Genomic DNA, 23,292 nt, shown 5'->3' on the forward strand with positions numbered 1-23,292 from the left:
GAAAGCTGTGTATTTTTCCTTCTGATCTAAAAATTCAAGTGTTAGTATGCATCATAGTCAGAGGCAAATAAGAACATTACAGAAATACAAGAAAGAATCAGATCTCCTTTGTTAAGAAAACTGATTCCGGACACCAAAAGACTCATTGCTTTGGGTTATAAACCAGAGAGTAAACATCTCTGGGAACTGGTAAGTGTTTTTCCCCTTCAGATTCCTATCCAAGGGCATTTCTTCATAATGTCTCAAACTTAGATTTTATCATGGCAATGATCCTTTTAATACAGCGTTGGAGCTTGTTTTCCCGGTGTCGCACTGTTCATCTTGGCTTTTCTTCTAAACTGCCTCTCACCACTGATGTATTAGCCCCATCCCTTGTGTAAAATCAGTAGAAGCCAAGGCAGAATTGAAATTGTGGCCATGGGGATAAAAGGCTACGTGAAAGTGTAGAGGCGCAGTTGGCATTAGTATGTCCTGTAATCATGAGACCTTGATTTTGACAGGTATTTGCCTGTAAATACTGAGTTAAATCAGAGTCCCTAATTACAGGAAAGGAGAAAAAGGCAGTGTGTGACTACACTAGAACAAGGGAGTCCTTGGGAGAGATGATTATAGAAGATAATAGGCATTAGTAAAGGCCTGTAAGAAACATTTTCCCTGGGTGATTGTCAACTGGCTTTGATTAAATAGATCATAAACTGAGTTTGCAGGAATGTTTCCAAGTGTACAGACTGTATTATGGGAATTGGCAGGCCTCCTGACAAAGTGGGTGAGGTCCTCATTGTTAATTCTCAAGATGGATGTTTTTGGTTAACAGTTCTTGTATTTTTCCAATACTTGGTATAGTGCAATGTAGGTTATAATGTACTTAGATGAGGACACTGCCATCTAAGTAGAAGTTCAGACAATTAAGTATTATCTCTTTTTTTCTGGAGGGTAAAGGAGTAACATTATAGGAGAAAGTTCTGAGAAATTCTGTTGTGGTCCTTTTTCTCCCATTATTTTATTACTATATAAGCTACATTCTGCCATAATTACTAAAAGTTTGTGTCAATCACAGAATACTTTCAGTGGGCCATGAATTTGGAATTCCATCTGACATGATTATTGATTTGACACCGCAAGTGTTTTCAGTAGAGTATGCACATGCACATGCCCCTAAGAACTGTGGCCAAATAATTTATCAAATTATAACATATATTGAATTTTAATTATTCATGATAATTTGAATTCCTGAAGAATGAATTAATGAATGCAGTTTCTAACAAACCAACCTTTATGTGCTTTGGAAAATAGACCGCTTCACACTGAGTTAAAATGAATGTCATTAAGAAGCTGAAATGTCCTTGTCTTCTGTAAATAAATGCTATCAGATTAAATTACTGGCCTGGCACGGTGGCTCATGCCTATAATCCCAACACTTTGGGAGGCTGGGGCGAGTGGATGATTTGAGGTCAGGAGTTTGAAACCAGCCTGGCCAACATGGTGAAACCCTGTCTCTACTAAAAATACAAAGATTAGCCGGGCATGGTGGTGTGTGCCTGTAATCCCAGCTACTTGGGAGACTGAGGCAGGAGAATCGCTTGAGCCTGAGAGGCGGAGGTTGCAGTGTGCAGAGATCACGCCATTGCACTCCAGCCTGGGCAGCAGAGTGAGATACCATCCCAAAAAGAAAAAAAAAAAAAAAAAACAGATTAAATTACTGGCACACATTGTCCCTAATTAAGAATTTGTGGGTCAAATATTTTTTGACCAACCATGACTGAGTGGAGTACTGTGGGGGCACTGCAAAAGTGCTTATATAAGCAAAGAACATTGGTGGTAGCCGAGACATTGGAAATCCTTAGGTCATGTGCTTTGTTTCACAGGTGAGGATAATGAAGCCAAGAAGGGTTGAATGACCTACTCAAGATCAGAAGGCCAAAAATAAAACCCAGGCTCTCAATTCCCTAGTCGTATCAAATTATCACCTCACAGGTTTTTTCCTCATCAAAAATACCACAAAAATCTGTGGAAAGAACCAAAGCTAAAGTGAATTTAAGGAAATGACATTGTCTGAATGAGATCCTTGAAGATCCTGTCCATGTCTATTCATTTTTAATTCCTTAGTATGTAACACAGTGCCTTGTGCATATTAGGAAGTCAGTAAACTTTTCTTTAAAGCGCTACTTTTGCTCTTAGTAGAAAAATAACATTATTTAAAAATATGCTGCCATGAGCATTTAGTGTGTATGGTGCTATGACTCAGAATATTTTCTTTTGTGATTAGTTATGATTAAAATTGCCAAGGATAGAAAAACATTCATTTGTTGTCTGCCAGTATTAGAAAAGCAAATTTCTTTGGACCTTTGTTAAGCCTGGATTGGTTTTGGGTTATATGGCTTCTCACCAAGATGTGGTAGAACCTGGTTCTTTCCAGATTTTGTATTGAGTAACAATGTGGGTTTTGACTTACCTACATGTAGACTGGTTTTTGCTTGCCCGAATTTTTTTTTTCTATCATTAAAGGTATTATCTTGTTTACTTCACACACATACATACACACACACACACACACACACACACACACACACATACACAGTCATAAGACTGTAATTTAGGATTGTATCATGTACATCCCACCCAGTGAGACTTTGGAGAAAAAGCATTCAAACACCCATAATCAGAGGATTCCCTTTCTTGCTGCCCGTCTTATACAGGGACCTCACCAAATACATTTTTGAATAACAGGAAAAACACTTGGTAAAGTCTCATTCCAGTGTTGTATTCATCTCAAATCTAATAAGTGTAGATGTACAGCTTATGGCTTTTAGTGGGTTTTTTTTTTCTCAGTATACATTTCACAACTTTTAATTTTTAAGGGTTTTTGACACTTCCATCTGCCAAAATGTCAGAGATGTAGTAAACACAATTTTGTGTGAATTGGAAAAACCATCAACTATAATTGAAGCCTTTGTCATATGTTTTGATGACTCGATGCAATTATAAACCCATACAAATTGAAGGTAAATTTAATTTCAGAGATCCTGGACCAAGGTACAAGTTTCTTAGACTTATTCAGAATTCTAAGCCAATGACAGTCACTTTACAAGAGAACTATGCCAGAGATATGGGTATTTTATATTGTCTTTTGAACAACCTCATGAACTTTCACTGTTTATACATTGGACAAAAGTTAAGGATCATATCCGCTTTTGACTAAGAAATAACAAAAATGCATAGCTTATGGTTTTGTATGTGTGCATGAGTATTTTGGAATTAATGGTAGTGGCCATCATATAACCATATGCAGTTATGCTTGGCAAGTTTTCAAGGTGTTTACTGGTAGAAAATGCATATCTTACTCATCATGTAGGAGGCAATTAACAATGAAAGAATATGTGTACTGCCAAGAAAGCATTTGAGTAAAGGAATGGACTATCAGAAATATAATAGTTCCTGTTCAGGTGAAAGTGATATGAGAGTCTATGTTCCTTGCAGCTTAGCAAGTTTACTGAAATATGAAGAGAGTGGTAGGATTATAACAGGATTAGACATTTCTATTTTAATCACACATGGATGGGCCAAATAACAAAGGAAAACTTAGAAATGAAATAACTGATTGACAATAATCAAAAAGCAATATTATGGATAAAATAAAACAAGTATTTAGCATTTGCAGAGTACTTTCATGCATATTAATTCTTTGATCCTTGTAATAACCTGGTGAGGCATGTGTGGCAGATCTTGTCATCATCCTTGTTTTACCACTGAGACTTGCAAAAGGTTGCGCATCTTTTTATAGCAGAGCTAGAAATAGAACAAGCTCTTCTGATGACACATCCTATGATACTGCCTTTCTGTGTTTTCCAAGAACTATCCCTTATGTATATGTAACTGATGATGGTTACAATATGGCTGCAGCTGTGATTAAAAATCTCTCCTTACCAATGGCCGGTTTCTGACTGGGTCTTTTCCTGATCATCTGCTCTTTGCTGGTTTTTTTCTTTTATTGCTTGTCCTCACAAACGTCATCAGAATGATTCCAAAAACTGTGTGTTCATCTTTCCGTCCATCCTTCCTTCCTTCCATCTGCCCATCCAATCAATGAACTAATTTGTGTGTACAGTGTATTCACCTATATTCCTATAATTCATGGCCCTGCTGTACATCTTCTTTCCCCATTCAACCTGTATATTTCTGACAGCAGGAAGTGACTGGGCAGGGTGACAGTTGCTCTGGCCATTACCCATGTGTGATAAATTGCTTAGTAATCTCCACAGCACCGTCGTGCATACATTGAGAGTGTTTAGAGCATTGTAACTTGGGAGAATTTCCAATCATTCATAAATATCCATTAATCTGTCCCTTTTACATTCAGCTTTCCACATCTGTTTCAAATTGTTCAGTACTATTCCAGGAGTGCATTAAAGCTCCAATCCAGGTAGTATTAAGGGGATAAATGAGGCACAGGGAAGAGACACTGTATTTTTCTCAAAGCAATTCTTTCTCCTTTTTACAGAGTTAGGAGCCAAGCAATTTACGATTAAGATTTTCAGAAGATATGCTTTGTCATTTTAAGCCTTCCTTGTCTGTGGGTTTAAAAATGAGGTTTTAGTTCTAGCATCCTGGCATACCTTAATGTATTTCTCTGTACAGGTAGATTGTGAATATCATTTCTACCAGCAAACCTGAAGTAGTTTTAATTCATTATGATTCAGTGTGGATTCTTGTTGAAGAAAAATGAAGAATAGTTAAAACCTAAGGTCAGTTAGAAATAAATAAGTGCCTGAGTATGCCTTTATGTTTGTGATGTTCAGGAATGTCAGAGGAAGTTGTCAATAATTTTAGCTTGATACATTTTCTACAGGAAAAAAAATGTTTTTCAGGAAAAAGGCATTATTTTATGAATTATAATTTAATATGATTTGGCTTTATGTCTGCTCTAGGTGATTGAATGAAAATTATAAAGGTGGATTTTTTTCTCCCCATATACTACCCATAAGCTATTTTCTCAGGTGCTTTCCAAATAATGTATTTTCATAAGAATGACCCAGCCTGTACTGTTAGATTTACAGAAGTCTCATCACATAGTACAGAGATGCCCTGCAGAATAAATGCATATAAAGATAGCACCGTATGGTATATCAGATGACACGTAAGTATGAGAGAGGAATGTTTTCAAGTTGACCTTGAAGATGTTAAGGGACTTACAGAACAAATACAAGGCAGGAGGATAACTGAAAGATGATTCCCTATCTTTGGCATTTGTAATACTCATAAAAGGGATGACAAGCTGATTATCTGACCCAGAATAAAATGCCCACACAGTAATGTAAAGAAGAAGGAAATTCAGTTGCATGTCTCTCACTAAGATTAGTCAAAACCTCATATCATCGCATAAAGTGCACTAAATCATTGCATTTGAAGTTGGTCTATTTCATAGTTACAGTCTGCAATTTCATCCATACATAGGGGATTAACAGCTGCTCCATCCGTTAGTATTAATGAATTACCATACCAACATCCCACACACATCCACCAAGAAACTGAAGAAACCCCTCCTACACACTACTTTGTTTTGAATCCTGCAAATGTTGTAGGATAGCTATCTTTTTAATAAGTAGACATTACTGAATATAGCATATATTATAGCTAAAAGTGATGAGACTAGGAATTAGAAAGTAATTGTAACATTATTCATATATTAAAATAGGTTAAATTATCTCTCATCTCTCTGTCATCTGAGGAATGCCTATGACCATTTAAGAAATGATCCTGAACTCCTAGGGCATTTTATTAAAGAAAAAAACAATTCAGAATGACATTGGCAGCCTGTTTAGTGAAATTTTTTCCCTCCTGAAGGACCTCCAAGAATGTCCTTTAAATGAGATGAAAAAGAACAAAATGAGTTTTGATATGATGACCATGTGTACTTGTTTACCCAGAACAGTTCAGTTTATACCATTTGCTCTGGCATAGTTATTAGTCACTACCTGTTTACTCTCAAAAGGTCCTGATTTGAATGGAAAATTATATGTTCATCTAGTTTTAGAGCATTTCTTATATAACCACGGTCTCTTCCTCTACCGTCTAGTATGATTCCAGTTCCCGTTTATGTCTTTTGTGTGGAACACCTGTTTCTACAAAGGAAGAAAGAAAGAAACAACTATGCCAGTCCATACACCTTCACCAACTAAAAAATTCATCTCTTTTTCCCACTCTTTTATTCTTTGGGTTCTCATCCTCTTTTCTCTGCTTTGTGACATTGCACTCCCCAACACTGTCCTTATAGAACATGTCAGGGACAAGTCAAAGAATGTCACTGTATGAATATTTTCCTATAGAAACAGGCAGCTTAATCCTTTTCAGTGCTTGCCTGTGTGAAAAAAAAATGTGACATATAGTCATGGGTTACTTAATGACAGTGATACATACAATAAATGCATCATTGTGCAAGTGTTATGGAATGTACTTATACCAACCTAGATAGTGTAGCCTACTACACACCTAAGCTACATGTATAGCCTCTTGCTGCTAGGCTACAAACCTGTATAGCATATTACTTCACTGAATATTGTAGGCAGTTATAACATTTGTGTATCTAAACATAGAAAAAGTACAGTAAAAATATGGTATTATAATTTTATGGGACCACCATCATTATAAGGTTAGTCATTGACTGAAATGTCATCATGTGGCACATGGCTGTATTTTATTCTTTTTAATGAGGAGGAATTTAGGACCATGCTCCTCAGTGACAGGGAACTATCAGATTGAGTTATATCTCCCCTTAGAAACATTTGTTAAGGGCCTACTCTGTGTCTGAAATCTTCTTATACAAAAATGACTGAGAGATTGTCCCTTATGTCAGGAACTCACAGTCTATTAATAGAGAAGACCATGTTGAACAATAATTACATATACTACTAGAAGTGAATACTACCAAAGCACTACTACTTTATGTATCACCAAGAGTATGGAAAGGTGCAGTGGGAGAATAGGCATGGGATTCAATCTGGAATCTGCTCCTTGGGGAAGAGATGATAGAGCAGGTAATGTGCGAACTGAGTTTTGGAGGAGGAACAGAATGAAGGTATCAATTTACATGAAGGGCTCTGCATCAGGTTTGCTCTGAGAAAATCGATAGTATTGCATTGGCCAACATACCCTGTCACAAAATATCACTTATTCTCCTGTACTCTGCATTCTATAGAATAAAGTCTTTTGTTGTTGTTCTGAAGAAGAGTGGAAGTTGGCAGTTTACTATTTTTATAATAGCCATAATTTTCCAATTTGTTGATACACCTTCAAATGTACTTTAGAAAGACCATTTCAGAGCTCTCTCTTTGGACTTTCCTCTGCAAAATAGACTTCTTTGCTTTGTGAACTCTCAAAGGTCTTGTCTGTTTTTTAAAGCATTCTTATTCTTTTCTCTTCTGAGCTTAATCAGTGTATGGTTCCCACCACACACTCATATTTTGCACTCAGGTAGCATTGCAGTGCATTTATGTATAAAGATCTGGCTAGTGGTATAGTCCCAAATACCATATTTATTTATTTGTATCTTACTGCCATGCTGAAAATAAACCATTATAGAGCACTTGATAAACACAGCTGAATGAAAGAAACAGTTCTTCCAACCTTGTAGTTACTGCTGCCATCCCTCCCAGGTCTCTGATTCCTCTCTCTCCTGATCGTTTCTTTCTGCCTTGTTATTTCACTAATTTCTGTAAATTCTGTCTTCTATCTTCTCTCTACATTTTTTCCAAGTGATGCAGCCTTGCGCCAATTTCCAGATTCCGCTCTAAGTTATCTAAGTCTGTGTTGTTTGGATGGATTCTCTAGTCATCTCTTACCTCCATTCTTCATTCTTTTCCCAGTCTTTAACTCAGAAACAGATCATCTTCTCTTCCCATATCTAATCCACTGGCCAGTTCAGCAGACTCAGTTATATAGTGTCTTCAGCATGTGTTTCTCTCCCTCCAATCCCTTTCCTTACCATGGTATCAGTTTCCTTGTGATATTCACAAATCCAAAAGTGAGACTCATCTAGGAGCCATATTCCACATTGGTGCAAGTTTAAGTCTTCTAAAACATACAACACCTTTAAAGAAATGCCATCACCAATGATAGAATTCAGCTATCACTGTCAAATTGTTTCCTAACTATTTTTTATATTTAAGTCCCACTGTCCTTCGTCATGAGTCTCTCTTATGCTTGTACAGAGAGGCAGTGCAGAGCCCTGAAATTAGAACATCTGAGTTTGATTTATGGCTTTGTACTTGTTAGCTCTGTGACCATGGACAGATTATTTACCTTCTCTGTGTCTCATTTTCCTCATCTGTAATGTGAGGATAGTAATTGGATCTACCATAAAGATCATAGCAAGGATTAAATAAAACTCTCAGAGCAGTGTCTAGCACATATTAAGGATTCAATAAGTATTGGTATTTTTGCAATTTAATGACAAAAACCACAATTACTTTTGCATCAACCTAATAGAGTCCTATTCTCCAAAATCTTATGGTCTTCTTCTGTTAATAAGTATCCGATTTCTTTTTAAATTTGAAAATCATCCAAAACTTACATTATATTGTTTTCTATTTTCACATCTTGAAATCTCATCTTGCTAGATAGACATTCTCATGTTTTCTCTTAGACCAATAGTATCCATTTATATGGAATTCATAATTAATTATATGCCTTCACAAAATTCATATGATCTGCTTATGCCAACGAATATAAAGGTGAAAGATAGAAACTGCTGTTGTCTCTCTATCATAGGGATCCTCAACCCCCAGGCCACGGACCATGGCCTGTTAGGAACTGGGCCACACAGCAGGAGGTGAGCTGCCAATGAGCAAGCGTTACTACCCAAGTTCCACCTCCTGTCAAATTAGTGGCGGCATTAGATTCTCATAGGAGTGCAGATTTGACTGTGAACTGCGCATATGAGGGATCTAGGTTGCACTCCCTTTATGAGAGTCTAATGCCTGAGGTGGAACAGTTTCCTCCCGAAGCCACCTGCCACGCCCCCCAGCACCCACCCCACCTCACCCCACATCCCTGGGGCCGAAAATGTTGGTGTCCAGTGTTCTACAGGATTGAGAGATACAAAGCTAACAAAATTGAAGGGTAGATTGAAAAATAAACTTGAATTATTTTATGATCATGACTTGAAACCACATGTAAAGTTGAACAACCAGGAAAACTATCTCTGCTTTTACTTCCTTTTCTGAACCACAGTAAGTTAATGCTCAGGACTAGATATAACACATAAGGAATTCTAAGGATCCTAAGTAACAGTGCTATGTATGGGGTATCATGGTGTTATCATTTGTGGTAAATTTGTTTTCAACACTGGCATTTTTTTTCTCTTAGGGCAGAAATTTAGCATCTGGAGAGGTTGGATTTTTTCCAAGTGATGCAGTCAAGCCTTGCCCGTGTGTAAGTATTAGTATCTTAATTTTCTCTTGCTTCATTTTGTTTTTGATGCTGTGATTAATTGTGCAAAAATCTACAAAGGATGCTGGCCAGGTCAATTATTAATTTTATTGCTGTTTTCTGGAAGAATCATTATTTTCAACATCACTATGGTTCTATTGTCAGAATATGTTTTTAAATATTAAGAAAATATATAGAAGAGGCAAATTTTACTTAGCAGAATTTATAAAACTAAGTTGTCTAAAAGGTTTTAGAAGAAATAAACCACAGCCACAAATTAGATGCATTGTACAAGTTTCCCCTTTCCCACTGAACTGAGAATGGTACGGTCTGCCTCCAGTCACTCGGGTTACAGGGCGATATTATGCTTCAGCTGATATCTTTGAAAGCTTGCTAAAAAATGAAAAGTCCACAAATTTTTCAGCCAAAGGTCTACATATATTTTCTATAGTGTGTCATTACTTTTTATATAATGTCATAATGGAATTTTCTGAAAATATAAAACACAGATAAAAGGAGAATAAATGAACATTTGCTCAATTAATATTATGGGTGAATGTAACCTAAAATGTACTCCTTGGTGTGTTATGATACTGATACATTTCTGTTTAGGGTAACATGATTTTAATATCACAATTTGGTAATATGGGTGACGTTTTCCACACAATTTTTTAAGTTATTGACTCCAAAGTAAATGAAATTTCTTTACTAATATGATAGAGATGATTGCCTGAGGGGGAAAAACTCTCCTTAAACTATCTTGCTTGCTGTGTTTCAGTGGTTACTGAATTTCCAAACTGGACATTCTTTTTAATGTTAGAAACATGAGAATCTGCTATCCTTGGCTGTAGAATGTGCACTATAGGATAATTTACTCCACTCATTCAAGCTTAATTATTTTCAAAAACAAAGAGAATAGAAAAGCGTCTGTTACTCTGTGGTTCTGTGATCTAATATCACATTTTTTTAACTTTTATTGTAGGTTTAGGGGTACATGTGCAGGTTTATTATTTGGGTAAATTGCATGTCATAGGGGTTTGGTGTACAGATTATTGTGTCACTCAGTTTCTAAGCATAGTACCTGGTAAGTAGTGTTTAGATCCTCACCCTCCTCCCACCTTCCACCCTCAAGGAGGCGCCTGGAATCTGTTGTTCCCTTCTCATGTCCATGTATACTCAATTTTAGCTTTCACTTATAAGTGAGAACATGTATTACTTGCTTTTCCTTTCCTGTGTTAGTTCACTTACGATAATGGCCTCCAGCTCCACCCATACTGCTGCAAAGGGCATGATCTTGTTTCTTTTTATGGCTGTGTAGTATTCCATGGTATATATGTACCATATTTTCTTTATCCAGAAACATATGAACATATGAGCATTTAGATTGATTCCATGTTTGTGAATATTGCTGGGATGAACATACACATGCAAACCTTTATTTGTAGAGCAATTTATATGTCTTTGGGTATATACCCAATAATGGGATTGCTGGGTCAAATGGCAATCCTGTTTTAAGTTCCTTGAGAAATTGCCACATTGCTTCCACAAAGGCTGAATTAATTTACATTCCCACCAGCAGTGTATAAGCATTCCCTTTTCTCTGCAACCTTGTCGGCATCTGTTATTTTTTTACTTTTAATAAAAGCCATTCTTACTGATGTGATGTGGTATCTCATTGTGGTTTCAATTTGCATTTCTTTAATGATTAGTAAAATTGAGTGTTTTTTCAGATGCTTGTTGGCCGTATGTATGTATGTATGCTTTCCAAAAGTGTCTGTTCATGTCATTTGCCCACTTTTTAATGGAGCTGTTTTTTGGCTTGTTAATTTATTTACATTTTTTATAGATGCTGGATATTAGACCTTTGTCAGATGCATAGTTTACAGATATCTTCTCCCACTCTGTACGTTGTCTGTTTACTCTCTTGATAGTTTCTTTTGCTGTGCAGAAGCCCTTTAGTTTAATTAGGTCCCATTTGTCAATTTTTGTTTTTGTTGCAATTGCTTTTGGCATCTTAGTCATGAAATCTTTGCTAGGTCCTATGTCAAGAATGGTATTTCCTAGGTTATCCTCCATGGGTTTTATAGCTTTATGATTTACATTTATGTCTTCAATCCATCTCGAGCTGATTTTTCTGTATCATATAAGGAAGGGGTTCAGTTTCAGTCTCCTGCACATGGCTAGCCAATTATCCCAGCACCATTTATCAAATGTTTAGCTCCCACTTATAAGTGAAAACGTGTTATTTGCTTTTCCTTTCCTGTGTTAGTTCACATATGATAATGGCCTGCAGCTCAATCCATGTTGCTGCAAAGGACATAATTTTGTTTCTCCCCATTACTGAATAGGGACTCCTATCCCCATTGCTTGTTTTTGTCAGCTTTGTCAAAGATCAGATGGTTGTAGGTGTGTGGCATTTTTTCTGGGCTCTCTATTCTGTTCCATTGATCTATAATGTTACATATTTTTGTCTTATATTACATTACAGTCTTGAAAGATTATTGAAATTTGATATCACTCTTATTTAATTAGATACGCTAAAATGATTGTCATCTAGTTTTTGGACTTTGTAAGAACAAGATTCAGGCTTCCTATCTGTAAAGGAGTGATGTATGTATGTAGGCAGGTGGCAGGATATTAGACATTCTAACATTAAGAAGTTTGGGAACCTAAAGACATCCAATCAAGAATATTAAGCATTGAATATACCATGTACTGTTTTCTGTTTACATCCTCTTGAATAAGGCCGAAAAATGAGCATTTGAAATTTTATTTTAGGGATAGTCTGGCACAAAGTAGGTATTTAATAAATTACTGTTGAATGAATGAACAAAGGAGTGAAAAAGCAAATGCAAGTCCCTCGCTGTATATACAACATTGCCAATGGTAGGTACTAATTAAGTCAGCCTGTAGAATCCTATGGAATGATATTTGCTGACCCAAGAAGTGGCTAGGAGAAATATGTTCAGATATTTTAAGATGACAGAGTTGTAGGGTAACTTCTAATTGTAAGCAGGACTACTAAATATGGTTGTTTTATATTAGTAAGTAGCTACTTAAAATTTTACTGCTTAATGAAATTATAGATTCATTTTTTTAATTATAGGGCAAGTTAAGGGAAGATACATAGAGGGGAATTTGAAGGGGAGAGGACAGTTTGAGGGCATTTGCAAAATGGTATTGCTTTTGATTCTGGGATATATTGTTTATCAGGGGTCCATGAGTAGTGCTGAATGTTCTATTCTGGGCTTAAAATTTATTTTCCTATATATGCTACATCCTTCTCCTCAAAAGTTCTGAAATAGGCAGGTAGAAACCTAAAACTGAGGAAAACACAGGCGGTTCATAAATGAGTCAACTTCATTTCTGGCAATATGGCAACTAGAGACAAAGCCTGGAACTGCAGCACAATGCAAAATTGGGTATACCTCTGATTCCAGGAGCCCTCAGTGGATGAACTAGGAGAAAATCCATCCCACTGATGATGATATGCCTACCTTGGTATTGGTTCAGGATTGGAAAGAAAAAAGGAAAGCAGTCTCCCCTGAGAATTTCTAACTTTAAATCTAAAACCATCCAGATGAAGGGCTGAAATTCATACCAGCTCTGCTACCTAAATAATTCTAAGCTGGAAATGTAGTTTAAAATTATTCCAGATTATTCCCCTGCACTCCAGTCTGGGTGAGAGAGCGAGACTCTGTCTCAAATAAAAAATTAAAAATTTTTTTTAAATTCCACATTAATTATTCTCCCAATGAAAATTCAAATTCTCTCTGGATCAGAGCCTCTTTGCACACATTTCCCAAAGGATTTTTATACATAATGTCCTAGGGAACATACATTTACAATTTGGAATCTTTAAATGAATCCAGAAACAAACCACCTTATGCCAAGATCAGCAGAAACAATAAAATATATAATTAAACTGACAACTATAGCAAATATTTGAATTTTAGATGCTAAATTCAAAATTTTATACTTAATATAGTTTAAGAAATTAAAGGGAAAAAAATCTAAGCGGAAAGCAAGACACTAATTGGGTATATATGAAAAAGATTCAGGCATAGTAATTGAAATGAAAGCCTTAGTGAACATGTTACATGGCATATCAGACACAGTTATGTAAGAAATTGGAGGAGAAATCTGAAGAAATTTCTCAAAGAATAATTCAGAGAGATTAAGAAATTAAAAATAAAACAGAAAATGGAGTGATGAGATGCAAATACATTTAATAGAAGGAGAGAATAGATAATTGTAGAAAAGCAATATTCAAACAAACAATGCCTGAGAACTTCCCAGATTCTATAATAAAACTAATCTTCAGAGTCAAGGAGCATACATTAAAATTAATCAACACCTGGATGCATTGTAATGAAACTGGAAGACATTAAAGGCAAAATACTAAAACTAACTGAGACAAAAGATAGGTTATCTATAAAGGGTTGATTATTAGACCCAGCTAACAACAGCAGTAATAGAAGCAACAAGAGTTTCCACTTCTGATAACTGTTGAATAGCTCGTATTCGGCCAGTCCTCCCACACATAACTACAAGTTGTGGACAAAATATCAAAACAAAACTATCTGAAGGCACTGCCCAGGAGAAGATTGACACTTGGAAAAAGGAATGGTACTAGGGTGAATTTCTTTGTTTTATGACTAGCTTGAAGACAGGCACTGGATTGTACCATGCAGGGTGGCTAAAATTCAGATAGAAACTTTATGATATTTCTGGCTTAAAGAACCAGACTATGGAGTGAGTTTAATGCAGTCTCAGCAGCTGGAAAAGGATGTAGGAAATCTTAAAAGGAGTCAGAGAGAGGAAACCTCAAATTCTGTGTATAAACTTTAAGGAAAGCCAGGTTCTTTGTAGGAACATAAGACAATCCAGAGCCTCTGCAGTAGATCATTCATTCAAATTGTCCAAGATACAATATAAAATTACTCAGTATACAAAGGAGCAGGAAAATGTGAACCATACTCAACAGAAAAGAGAATGAAGGGAGATCAACCCTGTGATTTCCCATATGATGACTTAGGAAAAGATTTTAAAAGCAGCTGTTATGGTGCTCTAGGACACAAAGGAAAACATGTTCATAATGAATGGACAGAAAACCTCAAAAGAGAAATAGGAACTACAAAAAAGAACCAAATAGAGATTATACAGTGTGAACCTATAGTGTCTGGATTAATATCTGAAACAATAAGAATGCGTTAGAAGTTGTGAGAGAAAATTACTCTCCTCTTAGAAATTTCTCAAAAAAAGGATGAAATAGTGAGAGTTTATTCAAACAAACACAAAGTTCACTTTTAAGTGTGCCATCTAGCTTCATAAGGTATGTACTTCAGGAAGAGGCACACATAGACACACATATACATTTATTTATATATATTTAGACCCATATAAATATTTGTGTGTGTGTGTGTGTGAATAATTTTGTATGGATTCTATATTCTCAATAAAATGTTTTTTTAAAACTATATGTTAATAGCAGAAGTTTAGCAGTGTTAATAGACTATGGTGCTGACAGAAAATGGCATTAGGGAAAAATAGTAACCGTATGCTCAAAGATGAAAAAGTTCCCAAAAGGAAATTAACTATAATCTTAAATATGAAGTGTCTGTCCAGACAAGGACCCATACTACACAGAAGAAAGTGCAGAGGGCCCATGACTGATGGAAAAGGGTAGGACCCACCCGAGTAATAGGGATCATGGCTGGGAAGGTAGTCCTGGATCTTCACTTGTCATAATGCACCCACTGGAGAGAGAAAAGCTCTAGTGGGACACTTCAGGGTGGAACAGCCTCAGTTACCTGTTCTGTTTTAGAATCTTATGTCACTGTTTCCTTTTTTGGATCTCCAACCTTTTTAACAGCCAAAGGAGTCCACAGCCAGAATATTTTGAAATTCTTTACTCTCCTCCTTCCTGTCTTTTTTTTTTTTTTTTTTTTTGACTCTCTATGGAAAGCTTGGTTTAAGAATAAATATACATTATACTTTTAAAGAACAGGAAGGGGGAAAGAGGAAATATTTTTCCCATCAGATTTCAGAAGCCATGTATATCTTATCATCAAAGGGGAAACTATTGAAGATCAATTTATTTGTGAAAACAAAATGTGTAAGAAACTATTTGAATGATTAGAATGGGTATAATTTACCTTTAGTATTAATTGCTGTTTATCAGGATTTTACAAAGTGGTTTTTTAAAAAATGTAATCCATAGGATAAAAATACTTGATTAATAATCAAACGTTCTGATTAGAAAGATGATTTTTGATACAGTTTGAGTATTCCTCGTTTGAAAATCTGACATCTGAAATGCTCTAAAGTCCGAACTTTTTGAGTACCAACATGAGGCTCAAAGGAAATGCTTATTGGAGCATGTAAGATTTTAGATTTTTGGATTAGGGATGCTGAATGTAATGCAAATATTCTAATTTTTTGTAAATCCAAAATGTGAAACATCTCTAGTCCCAACCATTGCAGATAAGGGATGCTCAACCTGTAGATAACTCTTAACCTGAAAGGGCAAAATAGTAAGCACATTATGAAGACTAGCATGGCTAGAGACATGTTCACGTTGGCTAATCTCTGAAATACTAGAGTTTTTACTGTTCCAAATGAGGGAACATATTTTCAATCACCTAATATAAAAATCCCAGTAATAGCATGGGATGCATATATCAGAGATTTGGACATGAGACAAACTATCTCTACTCCTATTCCTAGGAATTTTTAAACTTTGTAACCCTCTCTATACAATGTATTGTATTTCTTATTTTTAACATTAATATACCTGCTCTGTCTTTGTTCATTTTCTATTTGACCATCAGCTGCTACAAATTTTCTTTCTTTGTTTGAATAGAAAATGCAGTATTTTTCCTTGTGCAGAGTTCTATGAGAAAAAAGAAAGGAAAAATAAGTATTTTTCATGCCTTTTTTCTGAATAAAGGTTTCTAGTTGGTAGATTTTTAAATCAGAATTTGGAATTTATTACAAAATAAGAGTCTCTATCCAATGTATATTGTTTATTTTGCATGTTTTCCCAATGTCTTGGAAAAATAAAGTGCTATTTGGTTTTCTTAATAATGTTTTCACTTTAATTTTCTTTGATAAGATTAAATTGCCTTCATAATAAATAATAAAATATTAAAAATATTAAATATCTACATCCACTGTATATTGTTTAATTTGCATGTTTTTCCAAGGTCTTGGAAAAGTAAAGTGCTATTCGGTTTTCTTAATAATGTTTTCACTTTAATTTTCTTTGATAGGATTAAATTGCCTTGATAATAAATATTAAAAGTTTCCAGTTCATATTTCCCTGCTATCTCTCCTCTTAGAGTTACAGTGGCAGTAAAATGAATGAAAGAATGAATTAAAGTGAAATGAATTATTTTTTACTTATCTAACATATACTATGATTCACTCTGTATAAAATTGCCAGTGGATAGTTCCAGGACTGTGCTACTTAGGGTTTTATAGAGCTGAGTCAGCTGAACTGAATTAATGATTGATTTCTAAAAGCTTCCCTTAAGTAAACTTAATCTATTTTTGCCTTTTTATATCCTAGGTGCCCAAACCAGTAGATTATTCTTGCCAACCCTGGTAAGTATTAAAAATGTTTATGTAGCTAGGTTGAAATACCATACCCTTAGCTCCAGGATGCCTTAAATGTGGGGATAGTAAACCATATTCCATTTCCATTTGTCTCGGCTAAAGGTGTTTTCAGATGTAACAAAACACCATAATGAATTCATGTATTGCTGACCTTTCCATATCTTTATCTGAGAGGGAGGTGTGTGTGCATGCATGAGCACCTAGTGCCCTTGACAGATAAAGTTGATACCAGCCACAGAAAGGAATGGAACATATGCATATGTATCTTATATTTTATGTATTTAATAAAGCAGAGAGAAAAATATGGTTTCATTTTCTAAAACTAAAAATTAGCTCAAAAGGGACAGCAGTAGATTTTTTTTTTAATTATTATAGTTTTAGAGATGGGGTCTTGCTCTGTCACCTAGGATGGAATGCAGTGATGCCATCATAACCCACTGCAGCCTTGAATTCCTGAGCCCAAGTGATCCTCCAAAGTGCTGGGATTACAGGTGTGAGCCACTGCTTGTGGCCGACACTAATAGCTTCTAAAAATAAAATTTACAACATATAACGTGGCAGCAACAAAATATATCATAAAGATAGGGGTACCCTTACCACTTGGCAGCTGGCAGTATCATTAACAAAACCTAGGAAGTGTCGTGGATAGTAATTATTATTTGCTAGCTATCTCCAACTATTAAAAAATATATTTAGGATTTAGTATAGTTATGGTTATCATAATAACTAATATATACTATTTGTTATATGCTTTGTACCGTACATGTTTTGTTTTATTTCTTCAACATTTATATAAGAAAAATGGTGGTGACTGTTGTTATTTTTATGGGTGGAGAAACAAAGAAACAGAACGTGCAGCCAGTGAGTGGTAAAGCCAGAATTCCAAGTTATGCCATCTGTACATTGCTATACTGCCCCCAAAATACAGAATGTGAGCACATTATTCATTTCTATTTGTTTTCCTGAATTTTGCATTTGACTCCTCTTAAAAAGACTGAATCTATTTTTATTTTCTTGATATTAAAATACATGCATAGAAACGAGAGATCAGAATACATATATAAATATAATATCCTGGGAATGTATAGTACTAGTTGGGTTTGCATGTTACCATGTGAGTTATCTGATATTTTTTACATATTCTGATTATTTTCTGTTCTATAACAAAAGCATGGAAAATGCTGAGTTACTTTTCAAAGTGTAGGAATCCATTGTGCAATGTATGGGATTCTCCTCGGGCCCTCCTACACCTCCCCTCCTCTGGAAGTCACTCCGTCTTCTGTAGTTACTGTCTACCCTTCCTGATATCCCTCCCTGGGCCTCAGCAATGAGCTTGCTGAAGAAATTGCAGCAGGTTTGTGATAGAACTGGGAATGTGCTTCATTTTTACCTGATTGAAGCAATTTGAAGTCATTAGTGTCTGTGGAATTTTAAACTATAGTCCTGAAAGAAATTAAATTTGGAGACTGGAGCTGATAGCATTGACAATCAAACTGAAAAACATCAGAAACTGTTAAAAATCTTGAAAGTGTGATGATTAGGTTTCTTCTGTTATACCATTTTTCGTGTAACTGGCATTATAGTTACAAAGGTAATGATTTGAGAGATGAAATACTAATACCTCAAACTGCATGGGTTTTATGAAATAAACATATTAGGTACCTGAGAACCATTCAGAGCACCCGAGGGTAGGCTTTGTACCCTTAGTTTTAAAATGTACCCTTGCCAATATGTAAAATCCTACTGAAAATATGACAAGTTAGAATAATATTATTCTTATAAAAGCAAGATGTTCAGGCAAAGGGAGAGCCTTGAAAATAACAAGAAATAAGGATGTAGTAGAATTTTGAAATTACTTTTCTTTTTTTCTTGAGCAACCTGGACAATCTATTTAAACTAAGCAGGCAGTTTGATGTGAAATGTCTTCTGCTAGGGAACAAAATGATCAACTACCCCAGAAAATAGAACCTTCAATTTTAGAAATACTAAACTATTTAGAGAAAATTACTTTGCATGATGGCATGGTAGTTCTCAAGTCACTGAGAAGTTAAGTATCACCAACTATATTATCTACTCATTATTTCTACATTTAAAAGTAAGCTGTTTGCACAAGGTAAATTTTGTCTCTTGCATACAGAATGAAATAAAATAGAAAATTAAGATGATTATTTTCAATAATCTATGTTTTGGGGTATTAAAACACAGAAATGAGATTTGGGACTGCAAACTGGGGAACTGTCCTAAAATCTGTATGCAGAACAAGAGATAGATGTCAGGGTCCCTGCCTTTTCCCATAGTAGTCCGAACAAATTACCCTTTCCTGCAGCAGTAGGAGACACTGGAGTTAGAAGCTATATTATGTGGAAAAGGTGAACCATATAGGGCCTAGATTTGGAAAGATCAAGCCTAGCAGAGACTGGGGAGATGCCATAGTGAAAACAGAGGGCTGTGTATACTGAGTGATGATGCTCTCCAGTTCTCTTGTGTAGCTCAGTTTTAGCACTGTGACAGCTGGGTCCCATATACACATACTACTCTGTCTGGGTATTCAGACAGGAATTTGGAAGATTTTTGGCCACAGAAACGAAATAGAGTTAAAAATCTAAAATCCAGACCTTTGGGTGTTTCCCAGCTCGGTCTTCAGGTTCTTGTCAAATGATCAGATTCAACTGGGCGTAGTGGCTCATACCTGTAATCTCTGCACTTTGGAAGGCCAAGGCAGGCAGATCATGGGGTCAGGAGTTCGAGACCAGCCTGGCCAACATAGTGAAACCCCGTCTCTACTAAAAATACAAAAAATTAGCCGGACGTGGTGGTGGGTACCTGTAATCCTAGCTACTCAGGAGGCTGAGGCAGGAGAATCACTTGAACCCCAGAGATGGAGGTTGCAGGCAGCCGAGATCACACCACTGCACACCAGCCCGGGTGACAGTGTGAGATTTCATCTCAAAAAAAAAAAAAAAAAAAAAAAAGACTCCTACCCAGTGGACCTACTTTGGTGCTCACACACACAGAGCTTCCAGTCAATTGTGTATGCATCCCTCTTAAGTAGGAACAAACAACAAAAAGTAACCATACATTTGAGGAAACCCTTGAACTGAAAAAAAAAAAAAAAAAAAAAGAAAGAGAAACTTGAAAATAGATATTAGAGCGAACAGACAACTTTAAAAAAAACTTTTATTTACATCTTCAAAATTAAGAGAAAACTTAAGTTCATTGGATGTAAGCTCAATGTTTTAGAAAACAAATCAAAAAGGAGCTCTTTGAATATTATAGAAGACTTGGAAAATAAAGTTGAGCAAATCTTCCAAAAAGTCGGAGATAGATAATAGAGGAGAAGCGATGTGGAAACTAGGCTATTGATCCAGGGCATACAGCATTCAAGTAGTAGAAATTCCAGAAAGAGAAAACCAAGGACAGCAAGTATCAAAGAAATGATACAGACATTTCTCAGAACCAAAGGATATGTGGCTCCAAATTGAAGATACTTCTGAAAGGCCAGGACAATATAAAATAAATTTAAAAACACACATTTTCATGAAATTTTGCAGTATAGAGAATACAGAAAGAATTTGAAGGTTTCTAGGAGAAAAAAATCAGGTCACATACAAAGAATTAGAAATGGGATTGAATGGAAATTAGAAGACAATGAATCAATGTATTAATATTTGAGAGCCAAAATAATTTCTCACCTAGAATTATTTACCCAATAGCCAAACTATGAATATTTCAATAATATTCATAGCCAAACTATGCATTACTAGGTAAAATAAAATATTTTCATAGATGTGGGACTTTAGAGTATTACACACTGTGTATGTTTAGAAAAAGCTGAAGGGTGAGCTAATCAAGGAAGGGGGAGATATAGAAGCCAGGAAAGGGGAGCAAAGAGAAGTCCCAGGACTACAGTAATTCAACAGGCTTAGTAGATCAAGCAGTATCAATTAGAAGAGTGTGGAGGGCTCAGAAGAAAAGGCTCCAGAGAAAATTAACAGGTAGATTATGTGATTGTCTTAATTCAGTTAACGCAGCTATAGGTTGAATATCCCCTATTCAAAATGCTTGGGACCAGAAGTGTTTTGAATTTCAGATTTTTTCAGATTTGGGAATATTTGCATAAACATCATGAGCTATATTCAGGATGGGACCCAAGTGTAAACACAAAATTTATTTATGTTTTATATATATCTTATACACAAAGCCTGAAAGTAATTTTATATAATATTTTTAATTTTGTGCATGAAACAAAGTTTCAACTGCATTTTGATTACAATGTAAATTTCAACATGGGTTTTAAGGGGGCATTCAAACCATAGCAATGGTGTTGAAAAATGTATTATTGGGAGGTATATTTGGAAGGAATCTGTGATAGAGACAAAGAACTTGAACAAACAAAAACATAAGCAATTTTATTTTGGAGAGCAGATATTCTTTGAATGAACACCATGCCAAAACTGGGCCAGTTGACAGCTTGGCTTTGTAGAGGTTACAGAAAGACAAGAGTGAGGAACAGCACTATAAAGGAGTGAGCACAGGTGGTAGAAAGAAGATGCTTTTTCTTCCTTATGTCTAAAATTGATAAGAAATTGTCATATAATTGTTCAGAAATACACAAGTAGAAATGAAAAATAGGTACAGTGTTTGAAATGGGACTTGGAGTAGGATGCTGGTCTGTTGGAATACTGGTGCTTTTTCGTTATTATAATGTGAATGGACTTTTAAAACTACTTTAATGCTTAGCTTTGATAAAAATGCATACACTAAATACTAATTGTGATAAGTGTCATGAAAATAGGGATACTGTAATGAGAATAATGGAGTAGGTAGTACAAGATGCAGGACAACATTCTTTAGATGGTATGGTCAGAGAAGACCCCTCTAAACTTTAACAATGAGAAGGAATATTGTCTTGATAGAGCATGAGTGTTTCCAGACAAGAGTGCAGTCTGTGAGAAGACTTTAAGCTCAAAAGGAGCTCGAGAAACTCCTGGATCTGAAAGAAGACTGGAGACTAGTGATGAAGGCAGATATAAGAGATAAAGTTGAAGAGAAGTAGGCATGAATGAGTCAGATTATTACCAGGTCCTAGTAGTTCATGAGTTGTTATAACTTTTCTTTTAATGCCCTTAATTCCTGCATAAAATGCCCTTAATTCCTCTTTTATACTAGAGGGAAACCTAACATGTCCTCCATCAACAAACTTTTATTGAATGCCTGCCATGTGCATTTTAAATGAATATTAAGTTTGCATTGGAGGTGAATGTTTATACTGAGTTACATGAGAGTCTATATGTGAACCAGAGGATTTTCAGGTATATTAATTATTGACTAGCTTTGAAAGAGAACCAATCTAAACAGAATTTTTCTTTTAAGTTCTATTGACTAAAATCTCTGATGTATCTTGCCAGGAGATTTTACACCTATATATGATTTGAGGGGTCATTAAAGATTATTTTAAGATTGAATTTGGGCCTTTTGTTTTTATAGTTATTATGAAGCTTCTGTATGCTTAAGGCCAGCAAAATCTAGGGAGATTGAATTCTGGTTTTGAAAAATATCTACCTTTTAAAACTAAATTTTACTCATTATAACTAATTGCTTGAGAAAATTTGTTATCAAAATTGTGGACTATATGAATTAATCTCATATCAAAAAATAATTATTTAAAATAACATCACTAGAATTTTTTTTAAAAAGATACTTAAAGGAGATTTCATTTCATAGTATATATAGAAAAGCTAACATAAGTGTGTCCGTGTATCTTATACAGGGCAGTCTCTCCCTACAAGTCTTTTTCCTTCCTGTCCTTAAGCTCCCACAACTGTGTTTTTACCCAATACCCACTGACTCCTCTTTGTCCCATTTGTTTACTAGGTGCTTAGAGGATATTAGGCACTGTTCATTTTGCTGTTGTTAGCTTTGTAGAGCATTTGTGTTTGGACGTATTAAAGGACCTTTTACTGATTTTTTTTTCTTAAACAATGTAATTAGTACAGAATTACCAACAGCTCAGCTCTGCCACTAAATTAAATATTGAGAGATACTTACTTTTAGCCTCTGTTCTCTTCCAGGTATATTATCCAAATTTTCTGTGTCATTGTTTTTTACAGGTATGCTGGAGCAATGGAAAGATTGCAAGCAGAGACTGAACTTATTAATAGGGTAAATAGTACTTACCTTGTGAGGCACAGGACCAAAGAGTCAGGAGAATATGCAATTAGCATTAAGTAAGTAGGACAAGTACTTTTA

The 23,292-nt window shown here is 35.4% G+C and overlaps 1 protein-coding gene across 5 annotated transcripts in view; it reads left to right on the forward strand.

The window, feature by feature from the left end:
• Nucleotides 1-23,292, forward strand: part of VAV3 (vav guanine nucleotide exchange factor 3) — a 436,513-nt gene that overhangs the window by 382,313 nt on the left and 30,908 nt on the right. For all 5 annotated transcript variants that reach the window (XM_033198397.1, XM_033198396.1, XM_033198399.1 and 2 more), the window contains 3 exons: nt 9,361-9,426; nt 16,997-17,031; nt 23,154-23,270. In XM_033198397.1, coding sequence (XP_033054288.1) covers nt 9,361-9,426; nt 16,997-17,031; nt 23,154-23,270 — 218 coding nt within the window. The remainder of the gene's footprint in view (nt 1-9,360; nt 9,427-16,996; nt 17,032-23,153; nt 23,271-23,292) is intronic.

Source organism: Trachypithecus francoisi, unplaced genomic scaffold (assembly GCF_009764315.1).
Source record: "Trachypithecus francoisi isolate TF-2019V2 unplaced genomic scaffold, Tfra_2.0 Lachesis_group5, whole genome shotgun sequence".
Taxonomy (NCBI): domain Eukaryota; kingdom Metazoa; phylum Chordata; class Mammalia; order Primates; family Cercopithecidae; genus Trachypithecus; species Trachypithecus francoisi.